Raw genomic sequence first — 23,036 nt, forward strand, 5'->3', positions numbered from 1 at the left:
ATAAGTTTTGTCATCTTTTTATTAGGGTCAATAAAACATACTCGGAACGTTAGTTAGCCTTACTGTTGAGTATTTCGTGTTAAAATTAAATACACAGCAAAAAAAGCAATGACGTCAGGCCTTTATGACGCGAGACAATACGGATACAAAGACTTGATCATGACTTCCGCCGTGACTTTTGAATATAAATCCGCAATAATGATAAACAAATGGGAATCTCCTTTCCCTCAAAATAGAAACACACCGGAAGTGTCTTCACTAAACATTAACGCTTGCTTGTTATGATTATTTGAAATGTAGCCAACTTAAGATAATGACGCTAATTAGCTTAATTAGTTAGCAGATAACGTCAACTTTTATCATTATCGTCTAGATAACATCCTATAAGATCGTTTTGTTTCAAGAATCTTGTATTTCCATTTAATTATATTTTAACGGGCTGTTTATTGACATCCTTGTCCAGGGGCGCTACTGTTAAAAAAAGTGGCGGGGTCGGGGGGCTGCAAGGCTCTCAACTCGTCCGCTTTGGAGTTGAGTTGGGAATCGTGAACGACGGAAAAAAGGCAGGAATGTGCCTGGCGAGCCTCCAAACGGGACGGGGGAGGCTCAACCGGCCGCCGAGGAGAATCATGTAAGGAGGCAACGCAACCATCTCACCTGAGGTAAAGTCAAAAATGGACTCCTGTGACACCGTTTTTTATTTAGGAGGCGGGTTCAGATCATCATTTAATGGTTACTCTTCAACATTCATTCTATGCATCACTTTCTACATATCTTTCTAACATTAACTGTTTCTCTATCAATCTATCCAGCTGTTAATATCCACCTATTTATGTCTTTCTATCTATCTACCATAAAATGTGGTAACTTAGTCATGGAATTTGAGTTTTATGTTGGAATGGGAAGAAAGCCTTTTTTTGAAGAATGTTTTGGTGAAGAGGTACAGTTGAAATATAAATCAGCTTAATATTAAATCTATTCTATGTATCTACAATCTACCTTGGTCATATCCCTCAAGAGGGGTGACCGACAGCAAGACACACACATACAATAACAAAGAAAATAAAAGGAAAATCTCATCTCATCTCATCAGCCGTACCGCTTATCCTCATTAGGGTCGCGGGGGGGCTGGAGCCCATCCCAGCCATCTCCGGGCAGTGGGCAGGGGACACCCTGAATTGGTTGCCAGCCAATCGCAGGGCACACAGGGACAGACAACTCATTCGCTCATTCACACCTAGGGACAATTTGGACCGGCCAATTCACCTGAAATGCATGTTTTTGGAACGTGGGAGGAAACCGGAGTGCCCGGAGGAAACCCACGCAAGCACGGGGAGAACATACAAACTCCGCACAGGAAGTCTGGAGCTGGATTTGAACCCACGACAGGTTCCCATGACATGAACTGTGCCGCACAAGCGCTTACCACTGCGCCGCCGTGCTGCCCTTAAAAGGAAAATAAATAACCAAAAAAAAAAACAGACAAATTTTTTTGGACCATGGCCAACCCAATTGCCCAAACACCCAAACAAGTTAGGCACCTCGGCACCCAAGTTGGTCATGCTTTCGTCCCTCCAGATGAAACCGGACACCAGAAAGCGGCCATGTCACTCGGGTCAGGGTGACACAACACACTCTTTTGTTCAACAGCAGGGCCCGACAGCTTTCACTGGTTTTCACTGGTTTACCCCTGCCGCATCATACGGGTGCCCAGCCCATCCTTATTAAATATTAAATCTACTTCAATAAAACAACTGTATTATAATGCCTTTATACCAGAAATATGTCTCAATCTTATTTTCGTGATTTGAATATTTCTACTCCCTCTATCACGTTTTTGTTGATTTCAAGGAGGTGTTTGACAGAGTATGGCAAGCCGGTTTATGGGCCACCATGCGGGAGTACAATATGGGCCAGAAACTAGTTCAGACCATTGAACAACTGTATGTAAATGGGAACAGTGCGGTACTTAGCAGTAGTACAATTAGAGTGTAGTTTCATACCACAGTCGGTGCGAGACAAGGCTGCATTCTCTCTCTAACTTTATTCAACATCTTCCTGGAGAGGATCATGTCCAAAGCTCTGGAGAACCATGAAGGTACAGTCACAACATCAGTAACCTCTGTTTTGCTGATGTTATTGTCGGATTGGAAGGAAACAAACAGGAACTCAAGACCTGGTCAATCGCTAGGACAAAGCATCAACCCAGTTTGGGATAGAATTCAGCGTTTGAAAAACAAAAGTAATGACGAACATTCCTCAAGTTATCACAACAAACATCCCCATCAACCACAGAGAGCTAGGTCATATCAGAAGAGGGGTCAGAAACAAAATTATGGCCAGGATAGCTCAAACCACAGCCACACTTGCCTGACTTAAACCCATCTGGAGGTACAAGAACATAGCAGTGAAATTAAAGATCAGACTCATGCAAGCGCTGGTTACTTCCATCTTCCTCTACGCTTGCGAGACATGGACTCTCACAGCAAAACTGCAAAAGAAAATCCAGGTCTTGGAGATGTGATGCGACAAATAACTTCTAGCCATAAGCTACTTATCCCATGTGACAAACAAAACAATGCACAACACCATCAGAGGGCACATTGGACCCTTCAAAGAACTGTTGTCAACTGTGTGCAGACGGAAACTTCAACGGTATGGTCACGTCACAAGATCATCAGGACTGACCAAGATAATTCTCCAGGGCACAGTCCAAGGGGGCAGGAGGAGAAGACCCCAAAAGACCTGGGCGGACAACATTAAGGAATGGACGAGTGCCAACTTTGCCATGACCCAAGAAGAGACCAGGGACTGTCACCAGTGGTGAAGGCTGTCCAGAGTTGTGTCCTCATTGGTGCTCTGACAACAAATGAGATTAAGGCATCTTTTAACTGTGAACCAAACTCCTAACCAGAGCAAAGGATTTTGTCTTTGGCATATTGGGAATAAAAAGTATATCCTGATAATATTGGAGAAAAAAAAATGTGGTAGATTTTATTAAAGCTAAACTTGTATTGTGGCTTCCCCATAACTGTCTTAAATAACATGAACTAATATTATTAGAGGCGGCACAGCAGCTGAGTGGTTAGCCAGTCCACGTACAGCTCTGAGGTCATGGGTTCAAATCTAGCTACCAGCCTTCCTGTGCAGAGTTTGCATGTTCTCCTCGTGCTAGCCTTTTTTTTCTGGGCACAAAGGTTTCCTCCCACATTCCAAAAAAAAACAGAGTCAGGTTTTAATTGGCCGGTCCAAATTGTCCCTACGTGTGCGAGTGAGTTGTCTGTCTCTGTGTGCCCTGCGACTGGCTGGAATCCAGTTAAGGATGTCCCGTGCTCACTGCCTGATGATAGCTGGGATGACCATCATTTTTGTCTGATAATATTGCCCCTTTTCAAAAGTTTTTTTTTTTTCATAATTTTGCATTTATCTATTTGAGTAAATATATAATACTTAAAATATCTTCCTTCATTTACTATGCTTTGTTTCTGTATTTACTAAGAAAGAGTATAAAACAATAGAGCTAAACTAGTTCAAAACATTGTAGAAAACCAGAAAAAAAGTTTCAATTAAAAAAACAAAACAGAAAAACATGTGTGCAAAAGGTTTTGCTAACATAGGTCAACAAAAAAAAAATAATTCTTAAATACGTTTTTATTTCTATGTATTTTTTTATATACAAAACAAAAACACAATAAACTGTACACATAAAACACATCCTCCGTAGGGTTAATAGTAAATCTCTTTTCTCAAAAACAGTGCAGTACTTACATGTTTCTCAAAATAATTACATAAATAATTATGACTTTTAAATATTTAAACATAAATACTGCCTTTTAAATGCATTTAACTCTGATGAAGAACATAACTAGATGCATGAAACCCCCATTACATTTATACGGCATGTGCTGAGCATCTTAGTAATCCTTTCAGATGCCATAGAGAATGCAGACCCATGAAGTCATCCCACTCCCTAGTCAACGTCCACCCAAATCGCCTGATCATGCTTATGGAGATGACCGAAAGCTGCACGCAGAAGCGAGGTTCAATCCTAAAATAATGTTCCTTCCCTCGGATGTGACCCTCGGTTTGAACACTCCTTGGTTTCATTTTTGCAGGTCGCAGGAAGATGTCTCCAAAGTTAAAACTGACCTGGAGAATGCCTACGGATGTATAAAACTCTTACTTACTCAGGTAAGATAGAGGCTATGGGCCATCTGGTTCACATTTTAACAGATTTACCGCCTATTACTTGTCAAAGGTTGCTGAAAGGGACAAGGAGATCAATAATCTGAATAATGCTCTTCACGGACCTCGAGAAGTTGTCTCTTTGGAGGCGCAGAACAACACCAATAAGAAACTGATCGCCTATCTCACCCTTCAGGTAAGATCTGTTATAACATGAGAGGCCTAAAGTCTTCCATGGCACGCCAACATAAACAACCCAAAATGTCATGTCAGTACACGGCGTAATGACGATTTTGCAGATCGAGTATCTACAAGAGAGCAACAAGACTCTGGAGCAGAAGCTGCAGGGGCTGCACCGAAAGACATCAGTCGAAGTGGCCGACCTCTCCATGAAGAACATGCAACTGTCTCATGAGCTGACGCAAAGAGTCAACCTCACGAAGCAGGCCAAGATAGACAAGAAGCGAGTACTGGAAATGGCTTACCGCAAGTTGTCGGCTTCCAAAGTGAGAATTGGATGGAGAAGGAATCCTGTAGATTGCAAATCAATTCACTTTTATGTCTTGTCTGTCTCCACAGGAAGTGATTTTAAGTCAACAAGAAGTCATTAAAGATTTAGAGGAAAGCATTGTAAAAATAAGAGCAGTAAGTTGTTCTAACTTTCAAGAAAACTAAAGTAAGAAAGCCCTTTGAGTAAAGTAGACCCCCTGGACACAGCGCCCCCTCACAAAGCTAGATTTACACCAACCATTGTTTATCTCCAAGTCATCATTGCTTTTGAGAACTATTCTAATTTTTAACAGCCATGTGAGTACTTACACTGTTACAGAAGCAGTTTTTCTTTTCTTTCTTTTATTTGCTTTTCTTTTTTTTCTAGCCATAAGACTTGTCAGTGAAAACAAAGCAAGTGAATATCAGAAATACAGACAGGCCTTATTCCATATTAAAATTTTCACTTTAATGCTGTGAAATTAGATGTTTTTTCGTCACTCTTTACAGCATTCCTCCAGGACACAAAATCACCAACAAATAAGTTCGCCTACCCAACAAATAATTTCACCTACATACGAAGAGTTATGTCTCCAAAATGCTTGTCTGCTATTGGTCGACGTCATATAAAATGAAGGTCTGCTATTGGTTTGCATCACGGTAGCATATAAATATGGTATGCTATTGGCTGAAATATCTCCCACTATGCCTTTCTGTCTCCATTTAGTTCAGACCTTTGTATGTTTTTTAAAGCCCCAAGGCTTGCAGTGATGCTAAAGGAATAAGCAACAACGTAATAACCGTGGAAACAAATCTTGTGATTATCAAGGAATAGAAAGAGGGCACACAAATTGTTACCCTGGCTAAGTTGTATTGCAGTAACCAATTCACGATTGGGACTATTCTTAAAACTAAACAGGAAATTAAAGCCAGGAAATATTTTAATGGGATGACAATCCTCACAACTTGAGGTTTTGAAATCATTTTACATTTTAATCCGCCGTATCCTTCACCACCTCTGTACTCCACTCAACCAACTCACATCACACTAATGGTAAATAAAATTTCATTTTTCCTTTACATAAATATTTATAGTGTAATTTCAGCATGTGTATGTACAATATACATAGTCAGTACTTACTATTAACTATTTTGATATTTTAATGTTTTTATCTGGACTAGTGGTGGTTTGTAGGGAATTAGCTTAGGATTCCATCCCCTGTTACACGGAAATTCCTCTTTGTGATCCTTACCTCAGAACAGATTAATATATCCCGGCTGTGTGCATATTGTGGTTTTAAGTTTAGGAGAAATAATAATTTGTCACCTATCTTAGGAAAACAGCTGTTATTTTTCCTTTTTATTATTGCATATGTTTTGGTTAAAATTCTCAGGAGCTTCCAGAGACGAGTTCAAATAGTTCTGTTGGATTGGATCGGATTGTTGACCTGGAAAATGCGGTCCAGAACGTGAGTCGGATTTTTTTCTTCACACAGTTAAATGGTTCATAAGCTTACACCTTGATTTTTTTGCCAATGAAGCTGGAGCGGGAGAGGCTGGAGCTGCGTTTGCAGATCTCAATGCTAAAAAATAGTAATGTGGAGCGGCGTTGGGACTTTCAGCCGGCTGAGCGACTTCAAGATGAAGACAATAGATCGCCGGCAGCAGTGGCGCCAACAGCGGCAACACCGCAAAGGAAACCAGCTTGCTCTCCAAGGTTTGTTAGTTTAATCCTTTTACGTGTATTAGGCAAGGGGCTTTTTTTTCTTCAATAGATTATTTACTTCAATATTCAATCAAGAGCAGCATTTTTTTCAATTTATATGCAGTTTTAATCTTCACATTGTGCATAAGGTTGCTGTGGCATTGAATTATAGCAAATGTAATTTTTAAGGTCTAAGATTTAGCTGCACAGACCACAGATTATTGCAAACCACAGACTATTATTACACCATGCCCTGATCTAGAACCTACATGAGGGCAAGGAAAAACTCAAAAACCTCAACATGGGCAAAATGAAGAAACCTTGAGAAGGGACCGTGAGGTTATCATCTTCCAGGATGAAGCGGCTGCAATGGATGTTGCAATGATAAATAATACAGAGATATTGTCAACATGAAATACTGGTCATTCATAGGCTATAGAATAGAAGTGTGTTTTAAGCCTAGATTTAAACCGGTCCACTGAGGTTGGAGATCGAATCTCAGGGGGAAGATCATTCCACAGGACCGGGGCCCGAATGGAGATCGCTGTCAAACCTGCGGCTCTCTTCTGGGCTCTTGGGATCACTCGTAGACCAGAGTTTTTAGAGCGATGGCTCCGGACCGAAACATAGTGGGAAATTAAATCTGAAAGATGTGAGGGAGCAAGTCCATGCATGATTTTGTATAATACCAACAGAACTTTAAAATCACATCTTAAGCTAACACGAAGCCAAGGCACGTTAGCTAAAATCGGGGTATTGTGATCAAACTTTCTTGTCTTAGTTAAAAGCCTCGCTGCAGCATTTTGTACCAGCTGAAGGCTCTTGATTTTGGACATCAGGGGACCGGTGAGTAGTGTATTACAGTTATCGAGACGGAAGGGAACAAACGCATGAATTATAATCTCCGCATCGGACTGAGACACCGTAGGGCGAATTTTAGCAATGTTGCGAAGATGGAAAAAACCTGTTCTAATAATATTCTTAACGTGTATTTGAAAGGACAGATTGGGGTCAAATGTGACACCTAAATTTTTGACTGAGTCACCGTAGCTGATATTACCTTTGTCAATGTTCAGAGCAGTTTTTGAGAACAAGTCACGGCATTTAGATGGACCAATAACTAACATTTCGGTCTTTTCAGAGATAAGGCGAAAGAAGTTGTGTTACATCCATTCTTTTATTTCAGTGAGGCAAGCCTCCAAATTTCCACAGTTTAGCGGGGCAGATTCGTCCATCGGAAGATATAGTTATGTCATCTGCGTAGCATTGGAAACTGATCTAATACTTGCAAATAATATCATCTAATGAAAGCATGATAATGCTGAAAAGAAGGGGGTCAACCACTGAACCCTGAGGAACACCACTGGTAACACTAAAGGGCTCAGATGTCAGTTTACCATATTTAACACAGTGCAACCTATCTGAGAAGTAGGATCTGAACCATAAGAGGACGATTCCTGGTTTATTCCTGGACGCTGGCTATTTCAGCTGAAAATGAAAATCTCCATTCTGATCCCTGTGAATTGGAACTCTATTAATTTTCCAAGTATACAGTAAAATAACACAAAATACATAGATGACTAAAATGCAGTGCTGAAACGGCAGCCCCAAATTTGATTTGAGATGCAAAGTTCTCTTTTTATTTCACAACAATTGTCTTCTCTCTATGCGTGGCATTTCAAATTCAAAATATTTTAGGGTAGTTTCCATTTTGACCTCTGTGGAGATGATTTCAGTTTCCCTTTATGGTGATTTTGTGTCTCAGTCAACCACAAGTGGCGCCAAACACCCAGGAGCAGGATGTGGCCAGCCTGCCAAAACCACTCAACCAATCCCAAGAAAGCATTGTTAGAGAGAACATGAAGTTGCATGATGACCTCACCGCTGTGACCAGAGAGAAGCAAGTAATGGTTAAATGTGTGAATGAGTTTATATTTTGTTGTTTGTTTCGCTGTGACAAATTGCATATTTGTATAGGCTATGGACGCTGGGATGGAGTTGATTCTGCGTGAGCGGGATGAACTCAAGATGAGCGTGCACTCTTATGTCAATGCAATGTACAGGGTCGAAGACATGCTAAGAACAAAGGTAAGGAAGTTGACCTTTATTCCTGACGTATTACCAGCACCTGGCTGTAAGCTTCGTGCAGCTACGTCAAAACATAAGATATTTTCAAAAAAGAAGGTACACAGAAAGAGTTTTCAAAGTTTTGATAACAAGCACACATGGGGAAAAGGCAACGAGACACAGCAACACAAAAACAACAGAAAACACATTAGCAACACATGTAACACACTGGTAAAAGCTTTTTTTTGACATTTCTTCAAATTCTTTCCGCTGCTGTTTCCAGCATCTCACTATCGATTCATCAATGCTTGGTTTGCACGCAAAAGCTTTGTTTTTCCTTATCAGCCAGCTGGAATGCTCTTGATATAAAACTGCTTTTTTTGTGTTTTCCATGTTAAGGATCACTTTATGCTAATTTCAGTCATTTTCAAAGCTCGTTATTGCACGTTAAACTTCAGTTTATGGTGTTTAAAGGCGGTTTATACTTCTTTAACACACATCTGCTCTAGGGCCCCATTTAAAAAAATGCACACATTAACCGGATCACTGCATACGCCGCAGGGTTGAAATTATGTGACAAATGTTGCGCCTTATATTCTGGAAATTACGGTAATTCATGACATCCCTCAGAATTTGTATTTTGCAACAATATCCAAAGGACCAGGAGAATTGTGAGCTGGTGAAGCGACTTCAGGTGGTCCAGTCGGAGCTGCAAGAACGCGAGCTGAGGCTTCAGGAGCTCGAGGACCTAGTGGGCACCATCAGTGAGGAGCTGAGCAAAGCCCAGGAAGAGCCAGCCGCTCTCCTGTCTGACCTGGCCCGTGTCCGCGAGCTTTTCGCCAGACTGGACACGGACAAGGAGCTGGCTGAGTGCGAGTTAACCTCCAAATGCATTGAGCTTGAATTGGTGAGCAACTGAACAATTAGGAAAATAATCATAATAATGGGAGCTTTTTTTTTTTAACAATGAATAAACATGATTTTCCTCGGAACTCAAACTCTCTACAGTGGCCCCTCAACATATGATCTACTCTAATTATGAGAATTTCGAGATAGATGGTGTCTTTCCAGCAAACATTGCCAGGCAGTCAAGAGAAAATGCAAATTGTAGCAATTTCCAGGCGATACCACTAGAGGGCCGAGTGCTCGATACCGCCCACAGTCACCGGCAGCATCAGTTTGTCACAGTTAGCTCCTACATTGCCCGCCATCAAGATCTGATCCCGCACGCTTGTGTTGTGTGCTCCCTCACTCCTACCACACTGCTCTCCCTTTACTCCTCTACCACCTCTCATACACTTGCTTTAGCATCCACATAATAAACTCGCATTTTATTTCGTCAAAATGTTATTTATCTTATTGTAATCTATTTATTTGTATTCAGCCAGTATAAACCATAAACCTAATACATACAAGAAATCATTTGACACGCGAACTCTCAATAATTATAATACAATAGATGAAAAAGAGTAGAGTAATAAAAATACTGTAGTGTATAATGCAAAGCAATTATATAGAATAGTTTAAACAGAAAGAATATGTAAATAACAAGGCTAGAGTAGAATAGCTCCGAGGAACGTCGTTGGCATAATAATACTACATAATAACCTAATCAACAACATTGGTACCCATTGGGGTCTAGTTAGGTATTGTTCAGTTAACATACTCCTGTCCCTTACCGGAATTTTTTTCTCCTGCAGGTTAAAAAGCAACTGGAAAGCGAGAAGGGGACCGTTCGTAACCTGGAGACAATCCTGGCTGTCACTCTTCAGAAGGTCAGCAACAGAGATGCCAAGCTGAGGGCGCTTCGGGACCGGGTAGCCCCAGATCCCAATATTACGTAAGGCAAACTCTGTTGCCCTTGCACGTGAGTCTGGTTTACAGAGGAAAGTCTTTAGAGGTGTATTAACTTCCATCCATCCATCCATTATCTGTACCGCTTATCCTCAGTAGGGTCGCGGGGGTGCTGGAGCCCATCCCAGCCATCTTCGGGCAATGGGCAGGGGACACCCTGAACTGGTTGCCAGCCAGTCGCAGGGCACACTAATGTTAAGTTTAAACTTTAAGAGACAATCAAAAAAGAGTGATAATACATCAATGGATACCACTTGCAAGGAGGACCAGGAGAGGTGCTTCAAGAAAAGAGAATTGTGTCTCTTCCTAAATTTTTTTCTCCGAGCCCCCTCTTTTTATTAAATTTTCATGGTTACAATTAAACAGATCAACTCGAAAGGGTGTGGAATTCAAAGAACAGCAACATGAATGGCTGATAGCGACAATAGATAATTAATCATCAAATTAATCAACAATTTATAACTATTTTTTATAATTAAATGATTAATTCATTTGAAAAAAAAAATCCTCACAATTTTAGCTGTTTTGTACTGAAATTGTTTTATTATTGTATGATTTTACTGTTTATTTATATCTAGAAAACCAATAATGTTTGTGTTTAATCAAAATCATAATTTTCAATGATGATGTTAACACATTTCTTTATCAATTTAAAATTATTCGAGACTGGTCAGCCTACTTGGGTGTTACTTTTACAAACTTTGCTTTTATAGGGTCACTTTAGTCACTTTAAAATGCTTTATTTTGGAGGTCTATTAAGATGGATTCCAGGCCATAAAGTAATTTCATCTCGCCATATTGCAGTTCGACTTTAAGGGTACCATTTCCTGTGGTGTATCTTGGGCAAGTACAGCTTGGTGGCACACATCCGTCTCCCAGACCAACATGTGTTTCTACCCGCTCTCGAACCAGGGACCTTTAGTGTGCCAGGCGATTGTGCTAACCACTGCACTACAGACCATGGATAAATGTGTATGTCACAGAATTACTGCGTCACATAACAATGCCTTTGCACGCAAACCAATCAGAAGATGAAAGTTTTCTGAGCGCTATTTGGAGGAACCCAAATTGTTTGTATGTCTAGTGAAAAACAAATAACCACTCATAAATGCTGTTTGCAAACAATCGATCAGGGGAGCAAGCATGAGCGACGTTTATTTATAGACTTTATTTCCACATTTAACTTTAGACATGGAATGAAGGATGATTTCATTCATGTCAATCATCAAAGAAAGAAAGTAGCATCCTTGCCTCAAAAGTGTGCCCCACTGCTCCGTTTACATTCAGTGTTTGTATGTGGCTTGTCAGAAGCATAGATTTAGACTATACATGGATGGGTTCATCTATACACGGATGGGTTCATCTGTGACAGCCACTATACATGGTTAGGTACAACTGGCATTTCAAGTCCCACGGTACTTTGCGGCATAACGATTTTCGTATGGAGGAAAAGGCGCGCATGCAGTAATGCGCACAAGTAAACAGTTTAATTGTATTTTATAATCTTTTGATTCCTGTTTCTGCCAAAATCAAAAGAATACCCTATCACTAATGTTTTGAACTGGTTTTCCTTTATAGCATATGTTAAATGAAATGCAAACGACAATCATTTGTTGCAGCCCGACATTTATTTGAAAATGGCCGCTGACCTTCTGCTATTTCCTAGCGGCGACTGCAACCCTGCAAGAGACGTGACCAATCCTCAAGGAACTCAACGACCAACAGAGACGACCACCCGACCCTACATGAGGCAGAGTGCCGAGCAGTGAGTTAGTCTCAACCTCAGAATTTAGTACCACAAGATATATTCTCACTTGTGCCGGCAGAACTTCATCTGCAAGCTTCTTAGGGAAAGCTGTGTATGTGGCGATTTCAGGGGACATGAGTCAAAACAGAATATATTTTTTATCAGTATAACTTCTTCTGCATACTAGCTGGGGTTATTTTGACAACCATCCTGTAAATATTAATAATTTGTGTACCTTGTCATCTTTTCAGACATGTGAGCTTCAGGAATTAATTTGCAGCCAATGACTAAAATGGCTTCCATGAGTGGTGCTTTTCAGACACTGAGCAGAGCATGCAAGGCCTATCTGGACTTAATGTGGTTCTCTCTTTTTGGACATGGAACTCAGGCAGGAGGATGTACACAGCAATGGTAACTGTTATCTCTCAGGCCATTTAACCCAGGGATCATTCTATAAATGCATGTATTATTTATTTTCAGGTTCTCATCCTATATGAATTCTTGTTTTTGTATGTTTATACGTTGTGCCGGATTGAAACTGTTCAGTTTAGTGATAATAAATTTGAGTGAGTGAAATTGTTTAATCCGGTAACGGGAGTGTTGCTGGTATGTATTACAGACGCATGTCAGGTCAGTGAGTGTAAAGTGAAACCGTTTTTTTTTTCTGGGGTGAAATATATGTTTGATGGCTTGTCACTCCTATTGAATTATGATGGGCATATTTTGAAGAGGTGTGTGCCCCTGTCTTTCGACAAATTTGTGTTCACACCCACAACGGCATAATGTCCCTGTTTTTACTGCAAATACCAAAACCTTGTCTTGTCAGCCGCTGAGCAGATTTACTTTAAATATTGCGCTAAACCTGAACTGGCTGTGATCCAATTGTAGATATTTAACGCTAATCTTGCTCAGTACTGTAAAATGCACATTTTTATAGCTTTTGTAGTATGTTTGCCTCTGATTTTTACCTATAAACCACCAGATTTTTTTCGGTTGCAAGGTCTCTCAATTTGGCGTTTTGTGCGATTTAGTCAGCCAAACAGAATTCCAGAGACGTGTCGGGTAAAAAATAAATGAGAACAGTTTTTATAGAAAAGTAGAAAAATGGTCAAATAGTATTTTGACAAACCCAGACTTGCCAAAAATTCTCCAGTATAAAGACAATAATATAATTCAGTATGATACTCTTTGTTTGGCGCCATCTTTTGGCATACAAAGGCTGGTTTGACATTTTGGGCGGAGTTATCTTTTCTATTTTGGCAGTGTCGGGACAGTTTAGCACGCCGGCCTCACAGTTCTGTGATCCCGGGTTCAATTTCAACTAAAAGCTTTGTATGTTCTCCCTGCGCCTGCGTGGGTTTTCCCCTGGCACTCCGGTTTCCTTCAACATTCCAAAAACATGTGTGCCTGGTTGATTGGTGACTTCAGATTGTACGTATAAATAATGTACTGTCAAACGGTAATAAGCGGGGAATCTGTTTAGCCAATCAGAATGAAAAACACAATGCACGATGCAAATCCTTGATGTAGCAAAACCACATTATAGCAAGTAATGACTGTACTCCATAGGTTGCAGAAATATGGTCTGTAGGCCACAAATTGCTTCGGGCCATAGATTGGACACCCTGAAAACATTGTTTTATTTTTTCAATTATATCTCAAGGCATTATGCAATTCCTTTTGCATAGGCTCAAAAATCAAAACATGGATAGTTTTAGTCACCCAAATGAACTGCACCATTGGTACCCCAACTTTTGAGGATTACGCCATGTTATGGCTTCCTATCTTTTATGTTCACCCTGTCTTTTTTGCACACTTAATCCCCTCCCCGTGTCTGGCAAAAATTAGTCTTTGAAAAATAACCAACCCCCCAAAATACCTTTAATATGGAAATAGTACATTTGCAATTTTGGATGCTCAAGGAAAAAATGAAAAGCTGTACAACACAATTTTTGTTGTGTATACTCCATAGAAATACTGTCTGCGGGCCACAGATAAGGCAAAAATTTGGACATCCCTGATTTAAAGAAATGGGCTGTTTACTTAAAAGGCTTCTGGTTGGTTGGTTAGTTGGATCGGGTCTCTTAACCACTAGGGTCGTAGGGGCATCGTTACCTGTGGTGTGTCTTGGGCAAGTATACACCGATGATGCCCATCCTTCTCCTGGCCAACATATGTTTCCACCAGGTCTTTTTTATGTAAAACAACCTTGTTATTTAATTGTAGCTCAAAGCAATACAGAGAGTCTCAGAAATGAACCTTTACCATTTGTACCTCTTTTTGTGAGGATTTGACAAACATTCCATGTTTTTTTTGGTTTGCTATCTATTGTCTTCACAATTGTCCACCCCTGTACAAATTACTCTTTAAAAAAACACGAATAACCCCGAGAAAATAACTACTTTAATTTAAAACTAGTACATTTGCACCTTTTGGATGCTTCAGAAAAAATGAAAGCTGTGTTGTTTTTATGTCAAAGGCCGCTGAAATATGCTCTTCGAGCCGCATATTTGTTTCGGGCAATGGTTTGGAAATTCCTGATTTACCCCTGACCTGAAAAACTACTTTTTCGGGTATACCTTAAAGTAGGGTTTCGATTTTATTTTATTTATTTTTTGAGGAAGCACATTTTATTTCACTGTGTGACTATGTATGATTTGATAAGATTTATGAAATAAGAATAATGCCAGAGCCTTTGCACCATATCAACAACTACTGTATACCACTTTAAACTTGTCTCCATCCCGCAGTTATGATGGTTGTGGCTCATTTTGACTTTCTTTTTTTTCACAATTAATTATTTCAAAACAAGATGCAAGTAAAGTTATTTTGTAAAAATAACAAAATACTGCAAAAGAGGATACCAATGTATTTACCTTTAGTGCAGAAACTGTGTGCCTAGCTCCTGCGATCCCCGCGACACATTCAATCTAATTGTTCGGTGTGCTCGATTGTTTTGGGGTCTTTATAGTTATTTCTTTGGGTTTTCATTGTAAAGTGTCTCAGCAGATAAAATAGATTGTTTAATGAGCCTGCATTTAAAGGCGTCCTTATTGACGTAAAAACAAAATGGGTTCTCTTGGTGTGACACCTTGACTCTAAACTGTAATTGGGACTGTGCCCTTAATATACTGGACCAAACTTAAGGCATTACAATTCCTTTTCCAAATACCTTGTCACCAAAATAAATTGTACCATAAATCACTACCTCTTCTTTTTTACCTCTGCTTAGGCTTTGACAATCATGTCATGTTTTCCTAGTTTGCTGTCTATTGCGGTCGCAATTGCATACCTGTCAACCTGTACGTTTTTGCCGTACAAAGTACGTTTTATCATGCATTTTAAGACGTGTACGAAGTAAAAGAAAATCTGTACGGAAAAACGCAAATTTGTCAATTATGGGTACCATCCGGTATACACCGACTATCACGAAACGGCAAATCAATCAAGTCAAACGAGTTCTCCGCTATCTCTGTATTGTTTTTTTTTGGTTGCAAACGAAGTGAGCTGTTTGTGCGCATACGTCTGCCGCCTCAGATTTCATGTGGTAGTTATGAAGTGAAAGGAAGTCTGTCTCTTTTTAGAAAACCGGCTTTTTCGGCTCAGCTCCTTAAAGAGAACCGGCTCTCAAATGGCTCACTTGATCTGATGTATTATATTACGAATTATTATGTTGTTTGAAGAAGTTAAGAAAAAAAGGAAGTATAAAAGGAGAAAATGAAAAAAGACAGGTTTGTTGTTATCCCTTTAATCAGTATATTACCAACAATAATTTAATGCAGAAAATGAATTGGAAAATGTATTATTCTACTTAATTATATTTGCATGTATTTTTTTTCTTCTACGGTGAACGTCCAAGCTACTTAATTTTTTAACCTTTTTTATAATAAACTTCATTCATGTCGAGCAACTCAGTATCTCACAACAAAAATTTAATTAACAATATATTTGATATAACGAAACACATGTACAATAAAACATGTTAAACTACATAAATAAACACGTTTGGGAAAAAAATATGGTGTAAGATTATTTTGTATTTTGTAAGGGAAAATACATTATTTTGTCAGGTAGGTTGACAGGTATACAATTGTCGTGTCGTATTATGTCATGTGCAGGGTTGGGTAGGGTTACTTTAACTTGATTACTTTCAATTACTTTTGGATTAGTCCAATACCAAATATGCTAATAAAAGACAAAATAAACTAAATATGAATAAAATTACTTAATTTTGTGCAGGCTTGGGGAGTAACTGAATACATGGAATGGCAAAAATGATGTTGGCAAGCTGTTTGGATTTATTTTCATTTTGTTTCTGTCGCATTTTATGTTAGTTTTGCCAGAGATCAAAGCTAGGAGAGAAAGCTTACCACGTGTTTTGAGTCATAATTGTATATATATTTAGTTTCTTTTGTCTTTTATTAGCATATTTGGTAATGGAGTAATCCAAACGTAATCAAGTTAATGTAACTCTACCCAACCCTGGTAATGTGCAAATTAGTCTTTTAAAAAACAAATCCAGTCGGTTTTTTTTTTAATGCCGGCAGTGCTCATCCGTCGTGTTGGGGAGAGAGTACGCGAAGAGTGAGAAGTCTAAAATGTACTTAGGCAGGAGTTCCCTTAAGAGCTTCTGTGGGAGGCCGCACAAGTAGTAGTGTAGAGTTTCTGCTGTGACGGGTTTGTACCAAGCCTGCCTTGCCGGAAAACTGACGTGTGCCGGCGCCCCCACGCTCCGTAGCACAAACTCGGCATCGTGTTCCAAGTGTTCGTAAGACCCTATGAAGTTGTAACGCATAGCGCACGGTTGGCACAAATTGTACATGGGCATCCAGTGCTCGTTCATGCGCTCGGCATCCTCGTCCAGGAGGTAGCGGATGAATTCGGCAAAGGTGACGTCGTCGCCGGCCACGTGCGAGTTCTTGCCGGCGCGGTTCTTGCGGTATCGCCTGATGATCTCGGCACCGTACTTGCGCTGATACGACTGGATCTCCCCAAACTTGTTCCTGTAGGCGGAGAGCAGGCGTTCGGTGGGCTCGCGCACAAACATAAACTTGAAGTAGTGGCGCAGCCGTAATCGGATGCCTTCCGGTTTGAAAGACGACAAGAAGGTCAGGTCGTTGCGGTGGTCCATCTTGACGTTGACGTCCACGCTCTCTAAGGAGCCGCCCAGAACCTTCAGCACGCGTTTCCAGTTGGAGCAGGCCACTTTGGGCACATAGCAGTACAAGAAGCGGTACTCGTCGTTCACCAGCACGTGCTGAAGCACCGTCTTGCGCTGCTGCGGCGTTAGCGACCACAGGCTGCGCGGCATGTTCTTTTGGTTGCACATGGAGTTCAGGGTTCGGTTTCTGATGTCCTGGAGGACCTAGACGGGACAGAGAAATGAAATGAAATGATCTGCATTTATATAGCGCTTTTCAAGTCAATTACTTCCCAAAGCGCTTTACAGTGTTCTTCACACTAGCGGCCTTGTATTGCATGTAAAACGCTAACCTGCTTTTTGGGGGTATTAGAGGTTCAGTGTCTTACCAAAGGACACTTTAACAAGCCGGGATTCGAACTGGGATCCCTTGATCCCAAGACGAGCGCTTTACCTCCTGAGCTACTGCCGCCCCGAGAGTTTATAGTTTAGTAAACAATCCAAATAAGAATCAATGAATTTTCAGCTCGCAAAGAAGACAGAAGAAGACTGTACAAAAAGCCTTCAAGATGCAAAACTTCCAACCCATTCTAAAGGTCCTGTGATTATAGAATAGAACACGGGTCAAACAGGCGGCCCGCGGGCCAAATTAGGCCCGCGAGACAACACTCAGAGAAGCGCAAGAGAAAAACAAGCTGCAGGTTGAAATGTGTCCACTTGATGTTGCCAAAGCCAGGTGCCTCTCGCAAAGACACTGTATTTGTATTTATTTCTCTCTCTCTCTGTCTCTGTCAATCTCTCTCTCTCTCTTCCACACCTTTTCTGCCACTCTCTGTCTCTTTCACTCTCTGTGTCTCTCTTTTTTTCTTCCTTTGTTGCTCTTTGTATCTTTCGCTCTCTGTGTCTTTTTAACTTCTTTTGCTCTAACTTCATTTTTTCCTTTTCTCTCTTTTCTCTTTCTCTCTTCCTACCCTTTGCGCTTTCTTTTCTCTTTTCTTTCCTTATGTCTTTCTATTCCTCTTTGGATTTCTTTCTTCCTCTCCCTTTCTTTTTGTTCTTTCTATTTAATCTTCCATGTTAACAAATGCAGATTACCCCCAAAGGGTGTGGAAATCAAATAACAGCAAAATGATTGGCTGATAGCAACAGCATTGTATAGTAATAGTCAAAATGATGAAGGACCCTAGCACCTTAAGCAATTTCCTTTCCAGGTGTCGAATTGTAAAAACAGAACTACATTATTTTTGGGGAGCAAGCAGAAAAAAAACCATTAAATTATCTACTTATCACATACATTAGGACTTTTTAATCAGTATTTTCCTGATCCAATCATATTTCAATCAATTAATGTTTCCTCTTTGATTGGCGCGAAACATGTTTACCCACACGTTCACTGGATAAAATAAATTTGATTAAAATAGCAAATGAAATAAAAAGGAAAGAAAATTATTTGCTATTGAGATTAATGCATTGTGTACGAGAAGTACAAGGATTTATCTAATCTGACCCCTACTGTTCATAGGACTATAATAAATCAATTATTCATATAACAAACATGAACATACATCAAATATAATATGCCACTAAAATTAGTAAATATAAACAAACAGCTTAGCATAATATTTCAGTTCATAGAATTTCTTTGTTTATACTGTACATAATAAAAATACACGGAGCTTATTTCAAAACCGGATTAATACATTTTTGTTCAACAGCATTTTTTAAATGAGCTATAATAACATGTTTAGATAGTGGTTTTGTTTCCTCTTGGGGTTTTACTTTTTATTTTCTTAAAGCAAGTGTGGTTTGAAAAAATATATAATACCTGAAGCCCTTTTTTTAAAAACAAAACCAGGTCCAAGAATGAGCTCCTTTCTTAAACAAGGTGCGGTTGAAAACATTCTATGTTGTTCTACGACGGTAAATGGGTTATGTGTTGAAATAAGGTGACGTACTGTATCATTTTCAATCAGTAATGTTTCTTTTTTTTTTAATCCTCTGAAATTTTGTTCCTGTATGAAAAGATAATTATATGGCACTACTATTGTTTATAAGGTAGTTATCAAAAGGTATGTATTTTTATTTGAACAAAAATTGAGCCCACTTACAAAACATGTTTGTAAATTGTTAGTATTTGACATTGTTTTCTACAATTAGCACATTGACTAGTTGTCATGATTGCCGATTGAGCGCAGCTGCGGCAGCTTAATTGGCGCCAACAGCCCGGACAGCTGATTGGCTGTCATTCTTTTTAAACCCCCGGCTTCCTCTTGGAAGCCGTCAGATCGTTATGCGAACTGTTGCCTTCAGCTCAGTAAGCCTTTTCGTCCGACTCCGTTTCTGCCCTGCTTTTTTCTGCCTGATCTTTGTTGCCAACCTGTTTCCGGACCTCACTACGCCCCGTTCTGCCTGCCCGTTACCTGCCTGCCTCCTGCTGCCGACCTCGCTTACGAACTCGACACCAACTTTGATCTCCAGTCCCGGCCAACGACTTGCTATTCCTGCCTGTCTCCGATCCTCCTCGCCAGAGACGGAAGTGCCCCTTCTGCACCGCTCGCTCCTTTTGTCCGTCAGCCATCGAATCGTGGAAGCAAGCCTTACTCTCCCTCTTTTTTCGATAAAAACTGAGAAAACGAGCGCTATTGGGTCCTGTGTCCGTTTCTGATCTGTGACACTAGTTTTTGTCTAATATTAGAAAAATACACAAAATGAGACAATGTATCTGCCATATTGAACAATTAACCTTTAGTCATTTTCTTATTTTACTAGCAAAATATATTTATATAAAAAAAGAAACAAGATCTACCATCCTCAATAATAAATCACCTGACTAGGGAAACAATAAAAAATGTGCAATAAAAGATGATATCAGAATGAGCATAATTTTCTGTAATGGGTTAAGAGTTTATAATCTCAGGTCCAGTACATGAGAATCATTTAGTGTCCTTTAAACAAGGCAGATGTTTTGGGTTCAAGTCTAATAGAGCGAAGTAATAACCTAGTAATAACATACGGTGCATGGTTTTCAATAAATGCAAATCCAATGGGTAGCCCTCCATGCCAATCAGGAACAGAAAATTAGCTCTCATCTTAAAAAAATGTGAGTAGGGTAGGAGCCTGATGGGCGGCATATGACCCGCAGGCTGTAGTTTGCCCACCCCTTACAATGTAAGCTGTTTGTGCGGGCGTTGTTGAGTGATTCTAAATCATTTTAAGTGAAATGATTTTATTTTAACCAGCCAGACTCTGGAATCTCAGTGCCCTCCAAAGCTCTGAACCTAAAAACGCCCTTGTATCAGTCTGCAAAAAAAGTAATAGTAACATACCTGTCAACCTGTACGTTTTTGCCGTACAAAGTACGTTTTATCATGCATTTTAAGACGTGTACGACGTAAAAGAAAATCTGTACGGAAAAACGCAAATTTGTCAATTATGGGTACCATCCGGTATACACCGACTATCACGAAACGGTAAATCAATCAAGTCAAACGAGTTCTCCGCTATCTCTGTATCGTTTTTTTTTTGGGTTGCAAACGAAGTGAGCTGTTTGTGCGCATACGTCTGCCGCCTCAGATTTCATGTGGTAGTTATGAAGTGAAAGGAAGTCTATCTCTTTTTAGAAAACCGGCTTTTTCGGCTCAACTCCTTAAAGAGAACCGGCTCTCAAACTGCTCACTTGCTTTGATGCATTATATTACGAATCATTATTGTTGTATAAAGAAGTTAAGAAAAAAAAGGAAATATAATATCAGAAAATGAAAAAAGACAGGTTTGTGGTGATCCCTTTAATCAGTATATTACCAAAAAATAATTGAATGCAGAAAGTGAATTCATAATTTGAATAAGAAAATTCTACTTAATTATATTTGCATGTATTTTTTCCTTCTACAATGAACGTCCAAGCTACTTAATTTTTAAACTTTTTTTATTATAAACCTCATTCATGTTGAGTAACTCAGTTGCTCACAACAAATTGTATCTTATATATATATTTAGGGCAGCACGGCGGCGCAGTGGTTAGCGCGTGTGCGGCACAGTTCTGAGGTCATGAGATCGAACCTCCTGTGTGGAGTTTGCATGTTCTCCCCGTGCTTGCGTGGGTTTCCTCCCACATTCCCAAAAAACATGCATGTCAGGTTAATTGGCTGGTCCAAAATGTCCCAAGGTGTGAATGAGCGAGCGAATTGTCTGGCGACTGGCTGGCAACCAGTTCAGGGTGTCCCCTGCCCACTGCCTGAGGATGACTGGGATGGGCTCCAGCACCCCTGCGACCCTACTGAGAATAAGCGGTGCAGATAATGAATGGATGGATGGATATATATATATATATATATATATATATATATATATATGTTACAATATGTATGCTATAACTAAACACATGTACAATATAACATGTTAAACTACATAAACACGTTTGAAGAAAAAAAATATGGTGTAAGATTATTTTGTAAGGGAAAATACGACAGTTTGTAAGGGCATAGAGCCATGGAGGTTGACAGTTATGTATTAACAATCTAATAAGAGTGTGTTTCATTAAAAAATCTGATCATTGATCCCTTCGTACTTCAGACTTGGCAAACGGAATCCGCAAATCCAAGTATGTCGCGTTTACCTGCGCCTCCACGTCTTCCGTCGCCCCCTCCAGTCGGCTCGCGGCCGCCAACTTTCTACTCCCCCGGGGCGGAGGTGTTTCTACGCCGTTAAGCATTCCTTTCTCGATCATGAGCAGCAGGCCTCCGGATGCAACGATCACCAGGAACGTCAGCACGGACGGCAGCACCGCGCCGGACTGGCGGCGCGTCGCCGACCCCGAGCTCCGAGAGTCGGGGTCGGCCCTGCCGCCGCTTCTCTTCGCCGCATCTGGCCTTTGAGGCGCCATCGCCGGCTGGGAGGTGTGTAAGGATCCGCCCGATCCTCTACAGATGTTGTGTTTGCAAAGATACCCGCTCTGCAAACACTAAACTCCGGAGTAGTAGATGCGTTATCTACCACGTACTCATAGTAAACTTTTTATCCAAATGACGTACACGCGCAGCGTTTCCGGTCTATCTTTCAAAACAAGAATAGAAGCGCTTTGTGGAAAACTTTATAAGGGAAGGTATGTACTCCAAAAGTGATGAAAGAAACATCCGGTTGGAATTTCACGATAAAACACAGTTGAAGCGTAAGTGATACTGTACTGCAAATGCCACACCTGTCAACCCCCACGGCTCCATTCCCTTACAAACTTTCATATTTTCCCTTACAAAATAAGCTTACACCATATTTTTTTTTCAAACGTGTTTATTTATGTATTTTAACATGTTATATTGTACACGTGTTTCGTTATATCATATATATTGTTAATGAACATTTTGTTGAGAGATACTGAGTTGCTCGACATGAATGAGGTTTATTATAAAAAAAGTTTAAAAATGAAGTAGCTTGGACGTTCACCGTAAAAGGAAAAAAAAGTATAATACATTTTCCAATTCATTTTCTGCATTAAATTATTGTTGGTAATATACTGATTAAAAGGATAACCACAAACCTGTCTTTTTTTCATTTTCTCATCTTATACTTCCCTTTTTTCTTAACTTCTCTATACAACATAATAATTCGTAATATAATGCATCAAAGCAAGTGAGCCGTTTGAGAGCCGGCTCTCTTTAATGAGTTGAGGCGAAAAAAACGGTTCTCTAAAAAGAGACGGACTTCCTTTCACTACACAACTACCACGGAATGATGCATGATGGGAAATCCCCAAGCTGCAGACACATGCGCACAGTAGCATCAAACCGCTCGCTCCATTTGCAACGGAAAAAAAAAAGATACCGAAATAGAGGCTACCGCGGCGAACTCGTTTG

The 23,036-nt window shown here is 40.1% G+C and overlaps 2 protein-coding genes across 5 annotated transcripts; one reads left to right on the forward strand and one right to left on the reverse strand.

Annotated features, from left to right (window-relative positions):
• Positions 1 to 135: 135 nt before the first annotated feature.
• Positions 136 to 15,084, forward strand: LOC148355551 (uncharacterized). 4 transcript variants are annotated; one of them, XM_088349986.1, is made up of 15 exons: positions 136 to 662; positions 3,931 to 4,040; positions 4,116 to 4,191; positions 4,259 to 4,381; positions 4,485 to 4,691; positions 4,765 to 4,830; positions 5,678 to 5,728; positions 6,069 to 6,143; positions 6,216 to 6,391; positions 8,145 to 8,283; positions 8,357 to 8,467; positions 9,105 to 9,353; positions 10,147 to 10,286; positions 11,967 to 12,065; positions 12,299 to 15,084. In XM_088349986.1, exons 2-15 carry the CDS (start codon positions 3,943 to 3,945, stop codon positions 12,318 to 12,320), a joined length of 1,632 nt encoding a protein of 543 aa, XP_088206112.1. In that variant the 5' UTR covers positions 136 to 662; positions 3,931 to 3,942; the 3' UTR covers positions 12,321 to 15,084. The 4 variants fall into 4 exon arrangements, with proteins under 4 accessions (XP_088206112.1, XP_088206113.1, XP_088206111.1 ...); XM_088349987.1 differs by lacking the exon at positions 5,678 to 5,728; XM_088349985.1 differs by lacking the exon at positions 5,678 to 5,728 and having other exon boundaries at positions 3,931 to 4,191.
• On the reverse strand, positions 11,326 to 22,192 carry chst14 (carbohydrate (N-acetylgalactosamine 4-0) sulfotransferase 14). The gene is made up of 2 exons (XM_088349989.1): positions 21,803 to 22,192; positions 11,326 to 17,412 (listed from the first exon to the last, which is right to left on the reverse strand). Exons 1-2 carry the CDS (start codon positions 22,067 to 22,069, stop codon positions 16,582 to 16,584), a joined length of 1,098 nt encoding a protein of 365 aa, XP_088206115.1. The 5' UTR covers positions 22,070 to 22,192; the 3' UTR covers positions 11,326 to 16,581.
• Between the last annotated feature and the right edge of the window lie 844 nt (positions 22,193 to 23,036).

The sequence above is a fragment of the Urocampus carinirostris genome, chromosome 12, assembly GCF_059441175.1.
Source record: "Urocampus carinirostris isolate Australia breed hairy pipefish chromosome 12, RoL_Ucar_1.0, whole genome shotgun sequence".
NCBI lineage: Eukaryota > Metazoa > Chordata > Actinopteri > Syngnathiformes > Syngnathidae > Urocampus > Urocampus carinirostris.

Coding starts and splice junctions, on each gene's coding strand:
- LOC148355551 (XM_088349985.1), top strand. CDS start 3,943: ATGCAGACCCATGAAGTCATCCCACTCCCTAGTCAACGTCCACCCAAA. Junction 9,354..10,146: donor AATGCATTGAGCTTGAATTG/GTGAGCAACTGA, acceptor TTTCTCCTGCAG/GTTAAAAAGCAACTGGAAAG. Junction 10,287..11,966: donor GCCCCAGATCCCAATATTAC/GTAAGGCAAACT, acceptor GCTATTTCCTAG/CGGCGACTGCAACCCTGCAA.
- chst14 (XM_088349989.1), bottom strand. CDS start 22,069: ATGGCGCCTCAAAGGCCAGATGCGGCGAAGAGAAGCGGCGGCAGGGCC. Junction 17,413..21,802: donor CGGAAGACGTGGAGGCGCAG/GTAAACGCGACA, acceptor TGTCCCGTCTAG/GTCCTCCAGGACATCAGAAA.